The sequence below is a fragment of the Rhododendron vialii genome, chromosome 13a, assembly GCF_030253575.1.
Source record: "Rhododendron vialii isolate Sample 1 chromosome 13a, ASM3025357v1".
NCBI classification, from domain to species: Eukaryota; Viridiplantae; Streptophyta; class Magnoliopsida; order Ericales; family Ericaceae; genus Rhododendron; species Rhododendron vialii.
Window position 1 is genome coordinate 14772877 of NC_080569.1, and position 23999 is coordinate 14796875.

Genomic DNA, 23999 nt, shown 5'->3' on the forward strand with positions numbered 1-23999 from the left:
CACGTTCTGATCACATTGAGTGGCTCGGATCATCGAAATTCAATCGGAAAATGTGAGAAATGGGGAGGTGCGGACCGGAGCTCCGGTCCACACCTCCTGACTTGATCTGACTGTGTGTGTGTGTGTGTGTCTATATATATATATATATATATATCCCGCCGTATCCGTACCTTACTTTGGGGGGTTTTGACTTTTCCCGTACCATATTGCGTACCGGTACCCGTGCTCCATAGCTTCTTTGATGATGCAACGCTGAAAGAAAATAGCAAATAGGAACTTGTTTTTACTCTGATTCCTTTCTCCAACTTTAAGAAGTCACAATTTGCGTGTTTAGTTGGTACAGTTACAGAATGGGGGAGGAGCTAGAAGCCGAGAAACATGTTAACTACATTTTATCCGTCGAGAAGGTCTGCACTCCTCTAATTTTCTTATTAAATTTTGGTTGTATGGAAAGAAATATTTGTAGTTTACCCCTTGTTTTCACATATTAATTAGATTTTTGGAAATTGTTTCCTCAGAAGAAGAACGATTTTGAATCTGTGGTGATGGAACACATACGGATCAATGGTGCATACTGGGGGCTGACCACTCTGGATCTTTTGGGGAAGATTGGTTCAGAGGATTCTAAGGATGTTGTTTCATGGGTCTTGGAGTGCCAACATGAATCGGGTTTGTAAATATGTCATTCTAGATTTTATCTCATTTCACATCTGATGTTCTTTCAGTTGTTATGGATAAAGTGCTAATCATTCTGAATTGTTGTTGGTTCTTGACAATTTAAATTCTACAAATTGAATTCAGCACTGGTAAAATTATTTGGAACTGGAACTAATCTTTTACCACCTTGCTATTCATATAGGTGGATTTGGTGGTAACATTGGGCATAACCCCGCATATACTGTATACCCTCAGTGCTGTACAGATTTTAGCCCTTTTTGACAAGAGAAATGTACTTGACATTGATAAGGTGTCAAACTGTATCCTTCAGCATCTAGTTTTGTTGCTGTCAGATATTTCCGTACATATTGATCCATTTTCTCAATCATATTACCATTAGTTCGTATAAACTATAACTTTTGTTCGAGATACCATATACAGTTGATATATTTAGCACATGTTTCATATATAGTTGTTCTCCTGTTATTGGTAGAAGTCCTACGCTAATATGTGAAATATGTAAAGGTAACAAGTACGTAAAAGGGCTCTTCTTTAAATGTTTCAACATCGACTAGATGGAGTATTATCGAAGTGTTAAGCAATGGTAAGAGCAATTTTGCCTCCAGAAACTTTTTGTTATACCTGAAATTCAAATCAGATATTGTTGGGCTGCAGAATGAAGATGGATCTTTTTCAGGGGACATGTGGGGTGAAGTTGATACACGGTATGTCATTTGTATAACTTCCTTGTTTCCTCTGCATGATAATTTATCTTGAAATTCTCATTTATTTGGGTGGAAAATTATTAACTAGAATAGGTCTTTTGTAGGTTCTCTTACATTGCTATATGTTCTCTTGCATTATTGCACCGTTTGGATAAAATCAATGTGGAAAAAGCTGTAAAGTACGTTGTGAGTTGCAAGAATCTGGATGGTGGATTTGGATGCACACCAGGTGCTGAATCTCATGCAGGGCAAAGTATGTTGCACATATTACACATTATGTTTTATGCGGTATTCTTTTTTCTGATTTTTGGGAGTAACTCAAGTTGCTTATCCTTCAAACTGTGAGTTTGTCCCATTTCTAGATAGCTCAACTTTCGTGAGTGCTCTCCAATTTCCAAAACGAGAAATGCACCGCAGCAAATTCCTAAATACAGAGTTTTCTTATAGATTTCATTTTGCACTGTTGAAATTCTTGTTAATAATTAGCCAAGATAGAAGCATACATCTTCTGTGAGTTCACAAAATCAAACTGAAAGCTCTCCTTACTAGTAGCCTTTTTAAGGATAGGCATTCTAGCTTGTGAATGAAGAAACTGTTTCCTTAGAACGTCCTTCTATTTTTCTCCTTCATTCGTTTTCTATGACTCTTTTTATTGCTCTCCATTCGCACTCTCAAGGCCATCCCCTTGAGTTTTTGGGTGTGGTCACTTTTATAAAATTACCCGGTTCGAAAACACGATAAGTTTTATCTTTTCTGCTGTAATTATTAGAATATTCTTTGGTGTTTCTTTCTCTTCCTTTTCTTTTATTCTTTTAATAAAGACCACCTTCTATGGAGTGAGTCATCAAAAAGATGTTTGTTACCCTCCTTAATGCAGCCACAAGTATTTCATTGAGAATTGCGTACTTAAGTAATGTCAACATGAAATTCATGGGGAACTTCTAGAAGTCCAGATTCTCCAGAACTCGTAATGCTTGCACTGATTTGGTTGCCAAACTTTACATATGCCTTTAGCCTCTCTTCACAGGAATAGGGTAATACAATTGGTTGTCATGGAAGCCAACCTTCCCTAATAAGGTATGCCTAGAGGGCTGACCAAACTTTCTTTTCTGAGGATAAGTTCGAAAAGGTGGGAAGTTTGTGGGAATAATCTCTCTTATTTTCTTTGGTTTGGATTTCACTGACTCCCTCTTTAAGGGGATCCAACTGTTTTTTATAAGTAGGGATTGGCAGCATTTTGTGACAAGTATTTCTGTTCTCTTATGTTTTTTTTCATTTTCTTTAGGGGACATTTTGTCCCTGCTTTTATCTCTTGGACCAGCTTTTATTGTACTCGAGAAAGATCTTTGTTGCTCATCAAGAAACAAAAGGGAGATGAACTTTGCCATCGCTTAGAAGCCTTAGAACTAATTTTTCCCTGAATCATTCAGAGTGCACCGGCTGCTAGTCTGTATAAGCTGATAGGCTGCACTTACCATCAGATTGTCTGTAAAAGAAGCCCAAGATTATGGAATTATTGATCTTATTATATCGATGCTATCCAATAGTTGAAGCGTCCAATCTATTTGCGTAGGGCTTAGACTTTGTTAATTGCAGATAGATTCTGATATTGATAGCTGTCCAAAATCGCTTCTGTTTGGGGATGATCTTTCAGTTGACTAAGTAATCACTCTGACAGTTAATCTGTTAGAAATCCTCAATCAAGAATATGAATATCTCTTTAAAATTATATTCAGTGAGCTAATATCACTTTGGTTTATCAGTTATGTGTATGGTTTGTAAAATGTTTATACCGACTCTACACATTAATTTCACTGCCAGTATGGCCATTATAACTGCAGTTTTCTGCTGTGTGGCTGCTCTTGCGATAACTGGTTCTCTACATCAAATTGATAAGGACCTCCTTGGGTGGTGGTTATGTGAGCGGCAAGATAAATCTGGAGGTCTAAACGGACGTCCGGAGAAGCTTCCAGATGTTGGTTATCAGTTTTCCCAACTGAGATTTTGTTTAAATCTGTAAATTAAATGTTCCTGATGATCAAATTGCACAGGTCTGCTACTCTTGGTGGGTTCTTTCTAGCTTGATCATGATAGACAGAGTTCATTGGATTGACAAGGAAAAGCTTGTTATATATATCTTGGACTGTCAGGTTGCTTTTGAATCTAGTGAGCCACTTCCAGTCCTGGAAAATTTCATAATTACCTACCTGTGTTCTTGAGTGTTGTTTACTGTTATTTGTGGTTTTACCTGATATGTTGCTGTTACATGTCATAAATGCAGGATAAGGAGAAGGCAGGCATTTCTGATCGTCCAAATGATGCTGTTGATGTTTTTCATACGTATTTCGGAGTTGCTGGTATGTTTTCTTTTTCTTTTAAGGCAAAATCAGTTTCTGGTATGCAACAGTTGGATTTCTTGTCCTCCAATTTTTAGTCTATTTCCCGGTTTAATTCTTGTTTGGGGGAGAAAGCTTATTGTTCTCTTTACGTGGGCATTTTATTATCTGCTGATGTAGTTAATTATTTGTTATCAATTTTCATGTCAACCCCTTGTTATGTTTAAGAGTTTCTTGAGGCCATTTTGTTAATTGGGATTTCCTAGAATAAAATCCGAGATGGTACTGCCTTCAAATGTTTCTTCTGGGTCACAAATCGAGCTAGCATCGGATTGGTTGCCATTTAAACTGCCACGTTTGTAGTTTCTATCTCCCTCAGGTGCTTTTGGTTGGAGGGAATTGAGTGTCGGAGGTGGGAGCCTTGTGCTCTGTGTACTACTTTTCTTAATGGGCCTCCCGTCTTCCTAAAAGTTGTTCAACATAATTCATACTATTTCCCAATCCTCTTTTGACTAAGAGGGACACTTCACATGTTTTAAGGTTCCAGTCTCAGCCCACCATGAAGTAAACAATTCCACTGGAAAAAAAATAAAAAAAAAAATCACAAGGTTTAGAGTGAATTTGATCCCTTCCTCGTGAAAGATGAGTAGGTGGCTGAGCCAAATATGAGATTCGTATGAAGATTACTTTCCGATTTTAAGTTAGGATCTTGATTATGTCCAAGAGGTCCATGGAATTTCTACTCATGAGTTCCTGTGTTGCTTATCATGGTTCAACTTTCCACTAGGCTTACTGCTTGTGGTTATTACTTACTATCTAATTTCACTGGACTGGAACCAAACTCCATTTATGTCGCGACTTTTTAAGATTCCCTAACTCACTGATATTGTTCTGTTTGTTCATTATGCAGGTCTCTCACTTCTTGAATATCCAGGATTGAAAGCCATAGATCCAGCTTATGCTTTACCTGTTGATGTCGTAAACTGGATTTTCTTCGGCAGATTGGTCACCCAATTGATGAAATCTTTGTTGCCACTGTCATCATTTTTTTTTTTTGGGTTTAGGACATGATAAGTAACACAATTTTTTCCTTGGATGGGTATCTATAGATCTAAATTGTTGAACACCTTACATCAAGATTATTTTTGAGGGCTTATTTTTTGCTGGGTTTCTTGTTTGTCGAAAATAGAAGAGATCTAATTTCCAAAATATAGACCGATCTATGTTGGCCTAATGCTTCAGGGAACTACCTGTTTCGTAATGATTTGTTTTCTTCATTGTTTGGTGTTTCGGAGAACACATAAATAATGTAAGGTCATTGATAATGTCACTCCTCAAATTTATAATCAATTTCATATTGATAATGCTACTCCCCAAATTGATAACCGCACTTCCTTTGGGAATGGCATCATAAATTTGCGGAGTGGCATTATAAATTCCCTAATGCGAAGGTTGGAAACACTCATCGGCCTTGGAAACACTCATCAGTGGGTTTTGAATGAGGTTTTTGAGAGTAATGAGTGAAGAGTGACATATAGAGAAAATTTATTGAAGACCGTGCTCAGGGGTTCCGAGACCCCAAAACGAACAAGGTTTATTGTTCCCGCTCTTTGTGCAAAATAAAATTTTCCAAAACTTGGACCACATCTTTTAGTGTTTCTTTGTTAAAAAGTGGGTTGTTTTCAAGGGGGAGAAACTGGAACAATAATTCTAACACCACACTTTATTTACACACCCATTCATACACTTACACTCATGGGGCCCATATACATTGGGTGTGTAGTGTGTGCGGACTTCACCCCTTATTATGAATGTGGGTGTGTAAATGAGTGTGGTGGTAGAATGACTTAAACTGAAATACATTAGTCGCATGTGTGTTTTCTGGATAACAAAAACGGGAAACCAAACCAAACACGAAAGCTCCGGTTCCTTGGCAAAATATAGAGAGGTCCACAAGGTAATCTTATCTTGGAAACATCAGAGTAGTTTCTGAATCAGGTGAACTCATTTCAACCTAGAACACACCCGAATATTAGTAGAACTCATTTTTTAGTCAGGTGAACCCACCCGAATAATTTTCAAATCAATTTTAGACTGAGTTGGGATAGAGCGATCATTGGTAGAACCCACCCGAATAATTTTCATAATAAATGCAAATTTCTCGAGTTAAGTTCAAACTGAACTTCAATACAGTAGTGTATTTCAAAAGATGTTCAAGCTCGAATTGTTCATATAATTTAACCAATCTTGAACGATTTCTTATCGAGAAAAATACACATTGAGCTTAACTAGTTCATTCACTTTATACTCTTATTTCGGTAATCACATATTTAAGTACCTTGCAAATATCCTCTTACAAAAAAAAAAAAAAAAGGGTCCTAACCGCGAGAAGTGCAAGAAAAAAATTGTGGACTCAAAATGGTCATAATAGAAGGAAAAATAAGAAACAAAACAAGGGAAGAAAAGAAAAAAAGAGTCGGCTTCACTCATGGACTCGAGAGAACTTAAGGGGTTTGTAGAGCCCACTAAAAGTCGTAATTTGATGATTGGATTGTCTATGTTTTAATCTTGATGTGCAAGTTTTTGTTTAAATAAATCAGTTTAATCATACAAATATTACAGTATGTCTGTCTATCTCATTGAATCAAAATCCCTTTAAAAATATATGGTCATAAATCTTAACCGTCTAATTTTGTATAAATAAAGACTCCAAACAATATCTCACTCGGATAATCTACTTATAAAACTTTGCTAAAAATTTAAGGCTTTTTTTTTTTTTTAAACAAAGGAAACCCCATTGAAGTTAAATTCATAAAATATAAATTGCGGTAAATTCCACTGCCCCCCAAATTCCCCAACTCCATTATTTCAAGAACCGGCAAAAGAAAAGTGGCTTCCTCTCATGGGGAGGGAAAAAATCCACAATGCCTCTAAACGGCGCGTGGACTTTTCATGTCATACATTAGTAGTAGTACTAATTTTGATTACACATAGTTAAGTTTAAAGCACTTTAATGACTTCTTAATCAAAGAAGACATCCCCCCTCTCTCTCTCCTAATTCACGTAATTGCTCTCTCTCTCCTAATTCACGAAATTGCTCTCTCCTAATTCACGTAATTGCTCTCTCTCTCTCTCTCTCTCTCTCCTAATTCACGTAATTGCTCTCTATTTTCAATTCTCCCATTATATTTGCGCTCTCAAACGCCCCCCAACCCCCCCTCTCTCTCTCTCTCCCTCCCTCCCTCTCTCTCTCTCTCTCTCTCTCTCTCTCTGCCCAAAATCCTCCCCCCCTGTCTCTCTCTATATAAAAATACTACACAAAACAGGAGTATCTCGCATTTCAAATCTTGGTCTTCTGAGATCTCTCAACCAGCAATCTCCGGACTCAAATTTGGATCTATAGATCCGATTAAGGTTTTCAGCAAAGAAAGAAATGGATAATGGGGAGATTGAGGGTTCAGACGACAACGAATTCGCGTCGTCGTCGTCGTCTAAAGGCGTTGGTCTCGGAGTAGGAAGGAAGTACCGTCCGGTCGTTGCTCACGACACCGATCGCGCCGTCCTCGAGATGTCCTCTCTCGATCCATCTTCTTTCCCTAAGTAACCCCCCAATCTCTCTCTCTAGAACCTTTATTTCCCTATCTGGGTTTATCATTGTGTACCGTATTATTGATTTTGTTTGTGAAAAACTATTCCTTTGGTTATTGCAAAGCCTTTTTGGATCTCCAACGGTTGCTTATTGCTTATCAATTCGACCAGTACGCGAAACTAACTTGTATAAGAGTTCAATTTTGCCTATCATGGGTTGTTTCCTATTAATAACTAGAAAATGCTGAGCTCAACGTTTAGGGCAGTTTGCCAATAATAAAAAAAAAAACGTTGAGGGCAGTGGATAATCTATAAAATGTATACAGACATCGGAGAAAAGTCTATTGAAATTCAAACTTATTTGCAATTATATTTTATGCACCATCTAGTGGGTGTTGGTTTGCAAGACCCTAATAAGAAATAAGGATCGAGACACTACGGGGTTGGCTTGGTGGTCTTGGCCTAGGACTTACGGGTCTGCTCCCTCCTACGGTCAACTCTTGGGGCCACCTCACTCACACATAAGCGTGTGAGCGCAAGCTGGCCGAGACATCCTACATTATCAAAAAAAAGAAAAAGGATCAAGACACCAATAAGCTGTGCAGTAGTTGAGCTCTTGCCTTCCTTGTCAGATGTAAAGGTTCTAGCCAACTGGGTTGCATTCAAGCTAGGCTTAATGTTACCATGTAAAAGGTTTTCTCTTCTATCCAAGGCCTGTAAGAACATCCCTCTCCTTTTTCTGAAGTGGGTGTTCCTCATCAACGGGGCTATTTTACCGAGTTTCTTAGAGGGAGTTGTCTCGCGCCCCTAGGCATTCTCCACCTACCCACTTGTGTTGGTTTCAGGTATAGGTACCCTTTTGTTGAAGGTCGTTCGAGCTTGGTGTCAGCTTATATGGCCTTAATTAGAAAGAATAGTTCAGATAAAGGTATGTTTGTGAAAATGTGCAGTTTTGTGCACATGTTGTTTGAACTTCAGCAAATGCATGATTTTGGACTTCTGCTGTTATGCAAAGGAAACCATGTAGTGTTATGGACATGTTATAATTTGGAAAATCCTTGATTTTGCAATGTTGCTCTTTATGGATTGTTTTGTTCATTTATTTACTGATGATGCAGGAAAATTAAAGTAAGCACGCAGCCAAACTTGGGTTCTGATTCAACCGAAAGGTCGTTGCCAACTCATGTTGGAGCCAATGGTTCTCAGAGGGAATCTAAATTGGAATTGTTTGGGTTTGATTCACTTGTGAATATTTTAGGCCTTAAGAGGTATGTGTTACTTGATTCATTTCTATGCCTCAACTTTCCTTTTTCCCTCTCCAACGAAATATTTTTGATTTATTTTCAACTTTGAGCAAGCTCTTTGTTCACTTGATAAAGGTCATTGCCGTCTTACTTTGTTTTTTCAATATCTGGCGGGTTTAGGATGTCTTTTCTGCATGTATGGTATTTACTCATGCAGAATTTATTTATCATTTCTCTAAATCTTGAAATTATGCTCATGAGGCTCCTTTATTTCAGTATGACAGGGGAGCAGATTCCAGCGCCTTCTAGTCCCAGAGATGGTGAGGATGTTTCTACAACTCTTGAGCGTCCAAAGGTACCTAATTGTTGTAAGCATTGTTAGCACATGATCCCTGAATCTTCCCTTGCCTTTGTGTTATAGTAGTATTTTGAAGAAGTGGTATTACTCTAGGGTTATGAATGTGTGGTAGGCTGGTAATGATGCTACAATCTATTGTTATTAATAGTTGCTTCTACATGTTCTGTGAAATATATTTCTTGGTGAAATTACGTAATCATAGTCTCTTATCTAGAGGAACTCTTCTATCTTCACGTCGAGTCAGTGTCTTACAATATTAAGCGTGGTAATGTGCACATAAATTGATTTGGGTCTCTAGGTCAGCCCTCTTTGATGCCTTTCGGCTTTGATTTGGGGGCATGGTTCCACAGCAAAACGCTCCTTTAGCTCATTGGTTCTTGGAGGTATAGGGGGGCCACTGTTCCAGTTGTATTTTGAGAGCAGCCACTTTGTGCATATATTGCCAAAGGTTAGGTCTCTCTCCAATCCTCCCCCGCCCATACCCTCAATGATTGGGGATTAGATGGATTCTGTTGTTGTTACTCTTGCTCAGTATGAAATATGAAACTAATGTTAGTTCAAAATGAAACCATACCAAACCAAACATTGGGTCCCGATCATTTGGGGTCGGCTTTTATCAAGGGCTGCATGCTCAGTTGAATAAACGAAGGGTAGTCGGATAATTTGCAAAATATCCCGTAAAACTGTCCTTCAATTTTTGAATAGCTTAACCAAACTATCAGGGTATCATGAAGTAGTTAGTTCTTGGCAAAATGCATCAACATCCAGTGCAATCTTAGTACAGTTTCAACTGTCTGTCGAAGTATCGAATCTTGCTCCTTGGATTTCTATATTTCTTTTTTTTTACCCCAGTGAAGTGGAATAGTGAAACTTTTCATCTTGGTTTAATCGGTGTAATCACTGTATTCACTTGTAACTCTTCCGTGTTCACTATTATGTCACTTCTTCCCCATTATGTACCGCTGACAAGACAAATTGATTGGTGGAAAATAAAATTTGGAAATATCGATTATTTGAGCTATATCAACCATGAGGCGATGTAGGACGGTTTAAGACACTTTGAGTATTGCCGCCGACAACAAGAATCGTGGTGATTTTGGGTGGGGAAATAAGAATACTACTTGGGTAAGTGCGCAAAGAAGAATAAAGAAAGAATGAGAAGAAGGAGAAGAAGAAGAAGAAGAAGAGAGAAAGAGTGCTGCACGCTCGCAAGGGTTAGGTGATTTCTGCAAGGTCCACAGCCCCAAATACAATGACCGCAGCCTCGATATTCAAATTTTGAAATCAACTCCGTGTCTCCCCACAAAATTAAAGGTTACATCCCAATTTGTAATCCCTGGAACAGAGTCTTCTGATTATTAGAAGTGTAAATGAAATGAAACTAATAAATGAACCTGCGCAGCTGTTATATACAATTGTTTATAGATGTTTTTCATGCAAAAGCAACCTCTTATCCATTACTTGACATAAAACATGTGCCATTTTTTAGGCTTGAAGGTTGACATATTGGTCATGGTTTTACTATAATTTCTAAATCTTCCTTTGTGATTGTAGGGATTGGGCCATACTTCATTCATAATGCATTTTCACGCATCTTACCTGTCTTGATGATGCAGATTACTGGTGTCAAATCAGGGACAATGATGGGGGTGTTTGTTCCATGCTTGCAAAACATTTTGGGAATCATCTACTACATTCGATTTTCCTGGTAAACTTAAGAATGACAGATGCTTGTTTTGTTGGCTTTGCAATTATCCTATTTTAAACCAATATCGTGGGGCCTGCCTCTGCTAATATGTTTCTTATTGGGCTTATTAAATATCTGTAGTTGAGGCCTTTTACTATACATATTGTGTCAGATGTGTCTTGCTGGGATATATGCTGGATAAGTTACAAAACTTTATTTTGAGTTCGTGTATATGACAGTTTTGCATGCTGTCTCAGTAACTTTCCTGTCTTTTCTCACGTTAGGTGCTTTCGTGTTCTTTCTTTGGGTGTGGAAGGGGGGGAGTTAATTGGAGATAGTTTGAGCCATTTACTTTTCTGTTTCTGTGGAAATTGCAGGATTGTTGGAATGGGGGGGATCGGTGAATCATTATTGCTAGTCGCCTTTTGTGGTGCCTGTACTTTTCTGACTTCAATTTCATTGAGTGCCATTGCAACAAATGGTGCAATGAAGGTAAGATGGATAGTTGTTCTTCCTATATGTTTAGGTGGAATTTACTAAGTTAATGTAAGAAATGGAACTCTGGGTCTTCCAGCACTAATAGTCAGTTATGTTTTGGAGCACTGGAGGTGTTTTGGGTTGCATTAATTAGATTTGGTTGGTATCAAAATGTCGAAGTGGCATCCTTTTTGCATTCGAGAGAAAATTAGGTTTGCATCTTTTGTTTATTATGCAGTTTATAGGTCAAACGTGTCAAGTTCTGGAGCTATTTTTCCTTGTACTAATATCGGTTTTCTCACTCTTGTTTAGGAATCAATAACTCTGCTGAGCTATGCTTTAGTGTGTTGCAATACCATGTGCATAAAATCATCCTCTTGGAGACTACTTTATTCGAGTTTGATTTGAGACAGTAATTAGTAAAACAGTTATATGCATTATTGTTTAAAGAAGCTTTTGCTGTTATATAACAAAAGATTTGTCAATGTTAATGATAACAATATTCTCTGAATGTTTTACTTGATAGTTACACGATATGTCAGCCTATTCTTAAGTTTTGTTAATCTTTGAAGGATGATTTTCTCTGATCTTTTCTCATTCTGGAAGTTGTGTCAATTGTGGTTACTTGTCCAACATAAAAGGCTAATTGGTTCTTTCCATGTAGTCTAGCAGTGGAAATTTTCTAATTCACTTTCTTGATCCATCTACTGTCCGTCCAGGGTGGGGGACCTTATTATCTCATTGGTCGAGCCTTGGGTCCGGAGGTTGGAGTCAGCATAGGGTTATGTTTTTTTCTTGGGAATGCAGTAGCTGGAGCTCTGTGAGTGTTTATTGTTACCTTATTCGTTATGGCATGCTATTTTTTGCGGTTGAGGTCTATGAGGCTGATGGAGATGTGACAATTTTGTCTACTGTGGTCCTTGTATTCTGTTTACTTATGCTTTCAGTTATGTGTTGGGAGCTGTAGAGACTTTTCTAAAAGCTGTGCCAAGTGCTGGGATTTTCAGAGGTAATGGTAACGTCTTTGAGAAAACTCAGGAGTGATGTTTCAGTCTTGTTGTTCATGAATCTTTGTTGTAAGTCATACTGATCCTTTCTGGCTTTCTGCATTTGATGAGTCCCTGTGGAGCTTGTCAACCAGATAGTGGGTTTGTCTAGTTTTACATTTGTTCTGCAAGCAGTTAAATTTGAGTTTCATGAAATTTCTAGCATATCCCCTCTATAGTGATTTCGTTTTTGCGTTTCTTGAACTTGGTTATGGGGTACATTGATATTCTTGTCTTGTTTTTTCCAAAGATCGTTTATTACGTTTGTGAGAGTCTTGGACCCCGTTCGTTTAAGGGTTTTGGATTTTGGATTCTAATCATTACCTTATTTTCCTCCAATCATTACTCTCATTTTTCTCTCTATCTTTCTCCAATCATTAGCCCTATTTTCAATCATTATTCTATTTTTTTCTACACTCATTACCTATAAATCCAAATCCAAAATCCCAAAACGAACGGGGTCGTGTTGTTACAATGGTTTATTTATAACTTTCTATGCGTTTGTGAGAGGCTGGTCTTGTCTTAGTGGTTGGTTGATCGTAGTTGTGCCTTTATAGTCCAAATATTTCGATTGTGCGATGTTAAATGATTTTTCGTTCTATTATTTTTGCAGAAACTTTAACAAACGTTAATGCCACGGGAGTTGCAGAGCCTATCCCAAGCCCAAGTTTACATGATCTGCAAGTTTATGGGATTGTTGTGACAATCATTATATGCTTTATTGTGTTTGGTGGCGTGAAGATGATAAATCGGGTTGCACCTGCCTTTCTTATACCCGTTTTACTCTCTATCTTCTGCATTTTTATTGGTATTGCTGCAGCAAAGAAGGATCATCCCGCATGTGAGTGTGTTATACCCATTTTGTTCCTCTCTTTTCCTTTCTAAGGTGCATGTTGTCTAGACCACAGAATTGTATACGCTAATCTAGCCTCTCATACTCAGTGTTTGTGCATTTCAAAAAAAAATAGTCAGTGTTTGTGGGCATTATGGTTAAAGAAACGTTAGGGCAATGCACCCTCTCTCAAAAAGAATTGGAAATGGGAAAACTTAAAAAGATGAAAACGGAATCCTACCTACCCATATCCCCAGACAACCCGAGTTTATTTTCTTGCCATTCCAGCTTAAAAAACGTATCTATTTCATTTTGAATCCTTAACCTACCAAGTCTTAATTGACTGAACCACCGTAGCGTTGGGGGCCTTTCTTGTGAGCAGTTCTATAAAATCATTGACCTGTGATCACTGTTGGCTAGAGCAATAGAACCTAACTTCTGGCTTTTAGCTCAAACTATGAATATTCTGGTTACCTTTGCTCTCAGAAAATTAATCCAAAAGTGTATCTTACACAAATTTTCTAGGAAAATAAGCTACACAGGTAGAGGGCTAAGTGTGTTGGAAACTAGAAAGTGATGTAGTTTTTCGCATGAGGTCAAATGTTTTCAGCAGATACTCAGAATAACAAGAAGAAGGATTAAAATGTACTATTTGTGTGCTTCTTTACTTATTGCTGCAGTCCTTCTTTCTCTGTATCCAAGTTTTTCTTGCGTTGTGCCCGTACCATTATGGGTGTTCAAAGTTTGTGTTGAATTCCCCCTATGGGTGATGGTGGGTTGCTGCTGGCTACCATTGCTTGGTTGAGTTGCGTAAAACAACAATGATTGACTCATTACTTCGGCTCTATTAATACGTGTTATGTTCCTTTCAGTACTAACTGCTAATATGTAGAGTATTGGTCCTATCTTAAGCAAATGGTACTTCTAAAAAGTAAAATGAAAAAATTTGTCAATGAAATGTTAATTTTCATGGGCAGTTCGATTTGTATTTTATATTTGGCTTCGTGATTGGTGTCCTCTTTTTTTATCATCGTGATTCGTGTCCTTCACTGCTTTTATTCAAAGCAAATGCCGTTGTACTGTCCCGCACAGTATTAGGAACATATGGTTCGCAGGACTCTCGTTAATCTTCACCCTGTACAACTGACCTAGCATTTTTGGGGAATTGATAGAGTTCACTAACTTCTCTTGCAATGCTTGATACAGCTGGAATCACAGGCTTGAGTTTGCAAACTTTCAAAGATAACTGGAGTTCAGATTATCAAAGGACAAACAGTGCTGGAATTCCTGATCCTGCAGGAAAAACAGATTGGAATTATAAGTAAGTTTCATAAATCTTGATGCTTGTGACAAATGGTGTTGGCTTGTTATTGGATTCATAATAACTTGCGTTGGCTTGTTTGAGTTGGTTCATCATAGATATGTTATTTTTCTTGACGAGTCGTTCGATAAGTGTTGGATGTATATCTATTGCTTATTGCGTGTTTTCTTACCGGATTTGTATCTTTCTTATCGATAAGTGTTACATCTCTGTGCATAATCAATCTTTGCCTTCTTGCTCTACTTGATGTTGCCAAAACTCATCGCCCAAAATTATGCGTTCATCTAGATGTTCTAGTTATTTTGTGAGGTTTTTGTGGGCTCTTATATGGTAAAGCTTGTTAGAGGTGAGGATGTGATGAAGTGGATGAGTGGCAAGGGTAGATTCTCAGTTTGACATTTATCATCTTGTTTAGGAACTACACCATTCCCACACATGGAACGGTGGAAGCCTATTTGAAGTTGCTGGTTGCCTTGTAGGTTTCTTCCTGTGTGTGGACAGCAGAGCCAGTAGCTGGAGGAGTATTTCCTCCCAATCAGTTTTGCATGTAGGAAGGTAGAGGAGATTGTTAGTCACTTCGATCTTGATTGCATGGGTTTAGATGGGTTAGTTGGGAATTGAGAGCAATTTGCTAGCATTTTGAGACTTTGTGCTTGATACGTGGAGACAATGAAGCCCAAAAAGAAGACAAATGACAAATCTTATCCCACTACCTATCTCTTCGAACCTTCCTAAAAAATCTGGCTCCCCAACCGAATCGTCCAAAACGGAGCACAAAAATAGGTAAATCCATACTAGAGCTTTCTTAGTGGTTTCAAATCCCCTGTAGGCAATCATCAACATATGAAGGCAAGAAGTAGGAGCCATGAATCCATCTCCCCTACTAAGCGATCTTTTCGATAAAGCCATTACTAAAGGGCAATGGACTGCATAAATCATGGACAATTTACTCGCCTCCAGAATGCTTCCTACTAATTGTGAGGCCAGAAGATCATCCACCTTTGGGGATGCCAGAGTCAAATTTAAATCAACATCCCAAACTAATTCTTCCCATCTGATAGATAGCCCTAATAAACAGGGGATGTCGTCCATTCTAGGGATGTTATACCTCTGGGAACAGGGATTTACTTCGGTCTAAGATGGTACATTAGGATCTTTCTCTTCTTTCTATTGTTAGTCAAGGGAACAATCCGTTAAAGAGGCTGCGGCTGTTATTGGTTTGGTCATAGCCTCAAACTAAAAGTCTCCCATGGCGGTCGGTTCCTGAGCACACAAACCAAAGCTTGAGTGAGAGTCGTGAGACTAACAATACACACCCTTATGGAACCAAAGGCAACTTTGCCTCTTTTTCCGAATCATATCATTCTGATTGAGTTTCTTGTGTGGAATAGAACATGCAAACACTTGTACTTTAAGAGGCACAGCATCGTTTCAATCAACAAGGAGCAAAAGAAAGTAACCCATGGATTGTAATGATTTTACCAAAGAAAGATTTGCAAGAATAAGGCTGATGAATGGTGGATGAATCGTCCACTCTTTTAAGTGGTTACATGACCTGATTATAGGTAATATAGAAACCAACTCATTTTTCTTGTGATGGAGATTCTTAAAGAAATCAAGATTCCATGAAATTTGAGCCCCAAATAAATTGAGGCATTATGGAGAAAGAGACGAGCCAAACTAAATAAACCAAGAGTAAAGAAGACCCAGGGATGGCTTTGTACCAAAAATTTCCTTATTGACCATGTGAGAACTCCTTGCAAAATTTGTTTAGGTAAATATTTCTAGCGCTAGTCCCTCTTTGCTTTTTTTTTTGGAAGGAAAAAACATCCCAGTTTTTTGTCCTAGAAAGATTCAAACCTAGGATTATCTCCACTGTTAGCAGTAGGCGCTTAAAACTGCAGGGATACTTGGAACGTCACAATTGGCTCACCTACCCTAGCATATCCTTTATATTGAGTCACAGTATTGCCCTACGTGGTTTCAACGGCATGGAATCGAGGGAGATTTTAAAATGCCAGTCGTGGCATTGATATATAAGGGAACAATGGGCAAAAGTTTATCAGAATCTTCCTTCTTGTTTGTTTATTCCTTTCATTCTGAAGGTTTTATAACTTACTAATAGCTGGAGTAGTTGTCTATTGTATTCAGCTGTTATGTTGCCAATTGTATTCCTAAGTGGCTAATCTGTTGAAGTTTTTTAACCATATATAACTAGTTCCTACAATTGGATTTGCCATGAGATTGTTTTGTTTTTGGCTATTCTGACTCGTATAATTTTTTCCTTAATTGTCAGTGCCTTGGTTGGTCTCTTTTTTCCTGCTGTGACGGGCATTATGGCAGGTTCTAATCGATCTGCCTCTCTGAAAGATACTCAGCGTTCTATACCTATTGGAACACTGGCTGCAACTCTCACTACTTCTGGGTTATATATAGTTTCTGTTTTGTTATTTGGAGCTCTAGCAACCAGAGAGAAGCTTTTAACAGACAGGTATTCCTTTTGTTTGGTTTATTAAATTGTTGCCTCAAGACAGGCCAGGTAGCTCATTAATCTATGTCTGATTGTAGCATGTATGTGCCTTAGAACTTTGGTGTCCGTTGCTTAAACTCTTTCCATTTGGACACTCTCTTTGTGTTATTTGATGACGAGCGTTCCTTCACTTAGTTATTTTGGTATCGTGTTGGGGTGAGGGTTCAAGTTTAAGACCTCCATTTCAAATCAACTCTAGTCAAATATTGGGGAGGCTGCCTGTTGGCTGCTGGGGTGTATCCCTTTGGATATTGAAATTGTTTGTTAAACCATGATTTGGCAATACGGTTGAAGATAAGTTGCAAAAGAGGCTATGGTCGTTTGGTCACATACACCAAGGTCCTATGGATGCAACAGTAAGAACTGAAACTCTGAATGGAAATTACAGGTAGGGGAAGGCCTAAATTGAGATAAGGTGTTGTGTAAAAACTAAAAAAAGGATATGGATTTAGTGTAAAAACTAAAACAAGGATATGGGTTAAGTAATCGTAATTGATTGTATATCATTGACAGAGCCGAGTGGAGAAAACAGTTTATGTAGCCAATGCCAATTGTTTCAGACTGAGGCTTAGTTTGAATTCGTTTCCGTAGTAAGACCTATAAACTGTCTTTTCTATTATCGGAGAACTGAGGTTAGGAGGTATGATAATATGATATGAACAGTGGTGATGACCTATAAACTATATGACTGACTCTCTTCTGGCTTCTTTCGATAAAGACTTTGGAGTGGAATTTTCGCAAAAGCAAGTATTTCATTACCTAGACACAATGTTGCTAGTTTACATTGAAAGCGCAGATTCGTCTGAGTCCTGAGCTATATGTATATTGTATAATATCTTCTTCGTTGAAGTTTAGAATTTCTCGTGTTGGGATCTTTCTACTATACAGTGTTTAGGTTTAGTCACTGGTTTCGGTAGTGACTGTTTAACAAAGAAAATTTGTTCATGCATAATTCATGTTAGGAAGGATTGTAGATGATACTTTGGGAATACTGAATGTATGGAGATTCAGTGTTGAGTTGCTGTCAATGCTGTTGATCTCAGATGGAAAGGATGGATGTTTGAACTGATCACAAAAAAAAAAAAAAAAAAAGGATGGTTGTTTGAAGTTCGGTTGATTCACTTGTCATTTTAGGGCATAACTGTACTACTTTTGCAGGCTACTAACAGCTACAGTCGCATGGCCTTTCCCATTAATTGTGTACGTTGGAATTATTCTTTCAACACTTGGTGCTGCACTTCAGAGCATGACAGGGGCCCCGCGTCTGCTTGCAGCAATAGCCAATGATGACATCCTCCCTGTTCTCAACTACTTCAAGGTTGCCGATGGGAGTGAACCTCATATTGCCACGCTCTTTACTGCCTTCATCTGCATTGGGTGTGTCATAATTGGGAATTTAGATCTTATCACACCGACCGTAACTATGTTTTTCCTTCTCTGTTATACCGGTGTGAATTTGTCTTGCTTCCTTCTAGATCTTTTAGATGCTCCCAGCTGGCGTCCTCGGTGGAAATTTCACCACTGGAGCCTTTCTCTTATTGGGGCATCACTTTGTATAGGTATGCTTCTTTTTTCTTTTTCTTTTTTTGAACAGCAAAGATAGTAATATTTCATTAATAATGCTTTCTTGTCATCTGGTTCACACATTTAGCCTCATCGCTTTGTTTAATTTTATTGGATTTGGCAGATTAAATTATTTTTTTGAAATTGGAATTACTTGAAGGAACGGGAAAAAGATAATTAAGTGAAGAGGAAAATTGTTCTCCTTGGGTTTGATGTCCTCTGCCAAATTTAAACATCTATACATGATACTGATAACAAGTCACAGAAGTGAGAAGGAGAAATGTTATTAAGGACTTGAAATATCATTCGCACTAACGTTCGTTTTTTCTTTTTCGTCCATGGAATCCAGCCTTCAAATGATCATTTCCTTGGCATTTTCTTCCCCTCACCACCCCCTCATAGCTTTTAGTTGTTTTGAATCTGCTGGTCTGTTGAATTTTTTAGCGATCTTGAAGAGGTTTGGGTTTCTTTTTCGAAAAAATACAAGTGGACTGTATGAAGGACTTAATCGTTATACACTATGGCCCATTGTTTTATCTTGTGACTGATGCCCTATATGGGTATGCATTTCAGGCGTGGTTGTGCATCTGTCATTTTGTGCATTTCTCAAGAATATTCAGCTGCTGTTTTTTTTTTCCCTCTCTTGCAGTGATTATGTTCTTGATTTCATGGTCTTTCACTGTGGTCTCTCTAGCCCTAGCTAGTCTAATATACTATTACGTAAGCATTAAGGGAAAAGCTGGAGACTGGGGTGATGGTTTCAAAAGTGCATATTTTCAACTAGCACTGCGTAGTCTGCGATCATTAGGAGGTGCGTATACCTATCCTGAAACCATAGTATGTTATCTTGATAATTGCTTAGGTATCAAAGCTGTGGTATGGTGCTAGTTTTTCTTGTATCTTTCTTATGGAAGCATCTTTCCCAGATTGGTTGTTTTGCCATCATTAGCTCTTAATAGGTCAGGCTTTTGTACATTTTCTGGTGATTGACTTAATAAAATCTGTATTGTGTGCATCCATTAGATTAGGCCTAAGACAAATGGGTTGTCAACACTCAGTAGTAGAAGTTATATACAGACATTTTGTCAAAACATACGGGTGAAAATTCAAGGAGGGAGGTTACAGATTTTTCATGTTTTGTTTAAACTATCATGTGAAGTAGGGCCTAGTAACACCACCTGCCTTGCATGACTTATTATCCTCTCAACCTTTAATATCAGGGGTCAACTCCACCCTTCTTGTCTGCAGTAAATTACAGTCTTAGAGAAGTAAGCTTCAAAGTAAGCTGATTGGGGCCTGAGCTTAAGAAAATAGTTCGAGTTGAGCTCGGGCAACTCTTGGCTTGGCTCACCTGTGGACGATTTACCGATGTTTGCAGTTTTTTCCTTTCTCCTTTTTTGGATTTTGCTGGGCTTTTTGTTTCCTGATTGGAATGAATAGAACGAGGATCAAATGAACATGGAATAAGTTAAAATTACATGCTTCACCCATTCTTAATTTCTTGGAAAACTACCAACTCTAGTTTTTTTCTCCTCTCTCTTCCTCTCTGGCCTCTAATTTTTCGATCTCCTACATGTGCATAAAATATGTTAACTTACGTGTCACATATCTATTCTTGTTTTTGTTAACCTCTATGCAGCAAACCAAGTCCACCCAAAAAATTGGTACCCTATTCCCCTCGTATTCTGCCGCCCCTGGGGCAAGCTACCAGAGAATGTACCATGCCATCCCAAGCTCGCCGACTTTGCCAACTGCATGAAGAAAAAAGGCCGCGGAATGTCCATCTTCGTTTCGATACTCGACGGAGATTACTATGAATGTGCCGAAGATGCCAAGGCTGCATGCAAGCAGCTTAGTACATATATCGACTACAAACGGTGTGAAGGTGTAGCAGAGATTGTCGTGGCCCCCAATATGTCTGACGGATTCCGCGGAATCGTCCAAACTATGGGCCTCGGAAATCTCAAGCCGAATATCGTGGTGATGCGGTACCCCGAAATTTGGCGTCGCGAAAACCTAATCGAAATCCCCGCCACCTTTGTAGGGATAATAAACGACTGCATTGTTGCTAACAAGGCAGTTGTTATCGTCAAGGGACTCGACGAGTGGCCGAATGAGTATCAGAGACAGTACGGAACCATTGATTTGTATTGGATAGTGAGGGACGGAGGTCTAATGCTTTTGCTCTCCCAACTCCTTCTTACTAAGGAGAGCTTTGAGAGTTGTAAGATTCAAGTTTTTTGCATTGCCGAGGAGGATTCCGACGCGGAGGAGCTAAAGGCTGACGTCAAGAAGTTCCTTTACGATCTTAGGATGCAGGCTGAAGTGTTTGTTGTATCGATGAAGACGTGGGATGTCCATGTGGAGGGTGGGCCCCAACAGGACGAATCAGTGGAGGCGTTCACTGGGGCCCAGCGGCGAATCTCTAGTTACTTGTTAGGGATGAAGGAGAAAGCAGAGAGAGAAAAGACGCCTCTGATGGCCGATGGGAAGGCAGTAGTTGTCAACGAGCAACAGGTGGAGAAATTCCTGTACACCACCTTGAAGCTGAACTCGACGATATTAAGGTACTCAAGAATGGCGGCGGTTGTGCTTGTGAGTCTACCGCCTCCTCCTGTAAACCACCCTGCGTATTTTTACATGGAGTACATGGATTTGTTGGTGGAAAATGTGCCTAGGCTTTTAATGGTTCGAGGGTATCGGAGAGATGTCGTCACCTTGTTCACATAGTTGCTCGCTAGATTGATTTCGTCATCATCAGACGGTAATTTTGGCTAATTTTTCTAATGCTTTTCTTGTTCATATGTCCTCTTTTAATGGTTGTATTTTAAATTTTTGATTCATTCTTTCGTCAAGATGTTACAGTGAATGGGTTGTTGGAAATTTTGAAAAAATTTAACGAGTCTTTTGGGTCGTACATTTTTTAGGTTAAATTTTCCATTGCTAGGTTGATTCCAATTTCTTTTTTTTTCAAAGTTGTATTTGTTGGAGAACAAGGGGTACTCGAGAACTTGATGGATTATGATAGAGTCTTCTACAGTTATTTTCTAACGAAAAATATAGAAATAAATTAAGCTTATATAGTTATTGGGACACAAGGCTCAGCTTGATTTGATTTGGTTATCTTATTGATGTGTGGGCTGTATTTACTTTGATTGTCGGGAGTGCTGGCTGTGCGAAGACATTTTTTTTAGGGAGATTTAGTGGGAGGTCCACTATAAGAATTTCCTAAAGCCTCAGGTCCACTGTAATTTTACAACATAGACAGTCCACACGCGTCTCATAAAGACAAAAATACCCGTTTACTCTGTAGGAGGGACGCTACTCTTCTCAAACCGATCAATCGGAGAAGATGCGACTCCTCCGACTACTCACGACTACTCTGACTACTCCGTATCTACCATTCTCTCTCTACTGTTACACTTCCCTAAAATTGGTTTTCCAGGGCTTCTTGTTTTCAGGTAAACCCTCCCTAATCAGATCTCGGTCTGTATTACTAATTACGCACACACACATGCACAAGTAAAGTGTGCATAGGATTTCCAAATCTTGTCAAAATATAAGTTTCGTTTTTGTTTTTTCTTGGAAATCTGGTTTGATAATTCATGGATGCATATCTAGTGACTGCTCACTAGATTTGTAGGTTCGAATTGTGTAGGGTTTCAAAATATTTAGTGACTGGTCACTAGATTTGTTCTATAGTTCGAAATAGCTTTTGTGGCTTTGTTCGAAATAGTTTTATGAAGTTTAGAGTCGCTCACTAACTTTGTACACCATGTGTTTGTCGAAATTCCTAATAGAAGAATTTTGCAAAAAACTAGTGACACTTCACTAGATGTAACCTCGTGAGTTAGAGTAATGATTGTGAACATCCACTGGATTTGGATTTACAAAAAACGGCACTTTTCAAAAAACAAAAAACTAGTGAAACGACACTTGGTAATAGGTTTATGTCCTGTTTGAGAAAACGCGTAATGGTACCACTTCAAACTTGTATGGATTTTTGGCTGCTTTTATTGGTATGTTTAAAGCTGTTTTTGGGGAATGCATGAAACTTAGTGAGCATTCACTAATTCCTTTAGTGCAGATTTTGTTGTTAACTCATCATCAATTAGTTTGTTATTTAGTGGCTGCTCACTAGATTTGTTCAAACGACACTTGGTAAAAGGTTTATGTCCTGTTTGAGAAAACACGTAATGGTACCATAGCTGATAATTAGGACAAACCAGAATCTTCAAACTTGTATGGATTTTTGGCTACTTTTATTGATATGCATAAGCTGTTTTGGGGAATGCATGAAACTTACTTGTTTGATAACTTAAATTCAGCACTTAAAACTGAATCAATTAAATAATAAGTGATTCAGTAGATTTGATAACTACATTTTATATTGCTTAACAAATTAAGTACCACTTAAAATATAGGCTAAAAAGTTGAAAAAAATTAAGTAGCTTTGAGCTACTTAATTCTGGCTGAATTTTTGTGTACTTACACTCAACAATCATACCACCACCTCCACCACCACCACCACCACTTCCACCACAACTATCATCACTACACCACCACCGCTCCTACCACCACCACCACTACATCACTTCCACCACCTACACCACTCCACCACCACCACCACCACTCCACCACCATCGCCACTACACCACCACCACCACTCCCACGTACCACTCCACCACACCACACCACACCACCACCACCACCACCATCGCCACTACACCACCACCACCACTCCCACGTACCACTCCACCACACCACACCACACCACCACCACTCCCACGTACCACTCCACCACACCACACCACACCACCACCACCACCACTCCCACGTACCACTCCACCACACCACCACCACTCTACCACCTCCGCCACCACCACTCCACCACCTCCACCACCACCACCTCCACCACTCCTCCACCATTATCATAAGTATATTATGACTGTTAGTAAATTAAAAAAGAATTGGAACAAAATTAATTCATCATTTTTTTAATTTAGTACTTAATATATTTATCAAACAGCTTTTCAGCTTAAAAATTTTAGCTTTCAGTACTTAATTTTTCAGCTTTCAGTTATAATTTTATCAAACAGCCCCTAATAAGTGAGCATTCACTTATTCCTTTTGTGCAGATTTTGTTGTTAACTCATCAATTAGTTTGTTAGTTCTGTTGTTCAAAATATACTAAGTGTTCTAATTGCAGAATGGTGGAAACACAATCAAGTCAACCTAGTGAACCTTTAAGGTACGAGTTTAGACAAAGATCGAGCAAAACAATGGCAGAAGAGGACAGCCCAATTGAGGAAACATCCTCAAAGAGTAGAGTTGCGAAGAAAAGCCCTCCTCCAAAAACTCCTCCACAGAAGAGAGGTGCACAAAAAGGGCCTACAAAGAAGAGACTTATACAAACCACCAAAAGCCCTCAAAAGAAAAAACGTGCAAAAGCTCCAACAAAATACTTCCAATATCGATCAAACCATCGACCCTTCTTCGAGTTGATTGATAAGAAGACATTCTTAACTGGACAAATTGAAGCATTGAAGAAGACACCATTTTGGTTGCTCTTCGATGCCTTTATATCAAAGAAGGTCCGGTACAACAAGATTCGGAAGAGTGATTGGGCCATTCG

The 23999-nt window shown here is 38.7% G+C and overlaps 1 protein-coding gene, 1 long non-coding RNA gene, 1 other non-coding gene and 1 pseudogene across 5 annotated transcripts; all 4 read left to right on the forward strand.

The window, feature by feature from the left end:
• Positions 1–249: 249 nt before the first annotated feature.
• LOC131314442 (geranylgeranyl transferase type-2 subunit beta 1-like) lies at positions 250–4995 on the forward strand (annotated as a pseudogene).
• Positions 4996–6933: 1938 nt separating this feature from the next.
• Positions 6934–21459, forward strand: LOC131312818 (cation-chloride cotransporter 1). 3 transcript variants are annotated; one of them, XM_058340818.1, is made up of 13 exons: positions 6934–7318; positions 8425–8574; positions 8827–8905; positions 10525–10616; positions 10973–11087; positions 11792–11892; positions 12020–12081; positions 12732–12959; positions 14157–14271; positions 16568–16762; positions 17960–18360; positions 19014–19175; positions 20004–21459. In XM_058340818.1, exons 1-13 carry the CDS (start codon positions 7152–7154, stop codon positions 21092–21094), a joined length of 2958 nt encoding a protein of 985 aa, XP_058196801.1. In that variant the 5' UTR covers positions 6934–7151; the 3' UTR covers positions 21095–21459. The 3 variants fall into 3 exon arrangements, with proteins under 3 accessions (XP_058196801.1, XP_058196802.1, XP_058196803.1); XM_058340819.1 differs by lacking the exon at positions 19014–19175 and having other exon boundaries at positions 6955–7318; XM_058340820.1 differs by lacking the exons at positions 6934–7318; positions 10525–10616 and having other exon boundaries at positions 8433–8574.
• On the forward strand, positions 9160–9265 carry LOC131315390 (small nucleolar RNA snoR100). Its single transcript, XR_009196724.1, has one exon. It is a non-coding gene; the product is annotated as a small nucleolar RNA snoR100 (small nucleolar RNA).
• Positions 21460–21748: 289 nt separating the features above from the next.
• On the forward strand, positions 21749–23936 carry LOC131313673 (uncharacterized). The gene is made up of 2 exons (XR_009196268.1): positions 21749–21825; positions 23574–23936. It is a non-coding gene; the product is annotated as an uncharacterized LOC131313673 (long non-coding RNA).
• Positions 23937–23999: the final 63 nt, after the last annotated feature.

Bases quoted from the DNA above. Each gene is read 5' to 3' on its own strand.
- LOC131312818 (XM_058340818.1), top strand. From the start codon at position 7,152: ATGGATAATGGGGAGATTGAGGGTTCAGACGACAACGAATTCGCGTCG. The intron at 10,617-10,972 runs GTAAACTTAAGA...TGGAAATTGCAG, and splicing joins TACTACATTCGATTTTCCTG to GATTGTTGGAATGGGGGGGA. The intron at 19,176-20,003 runs GTGCGTATACCT...ACCTCTATGCAG, and splicing joins TAGTCTGCGATCATTAGGAG to CAAACCAAGTCCACCCAAAA.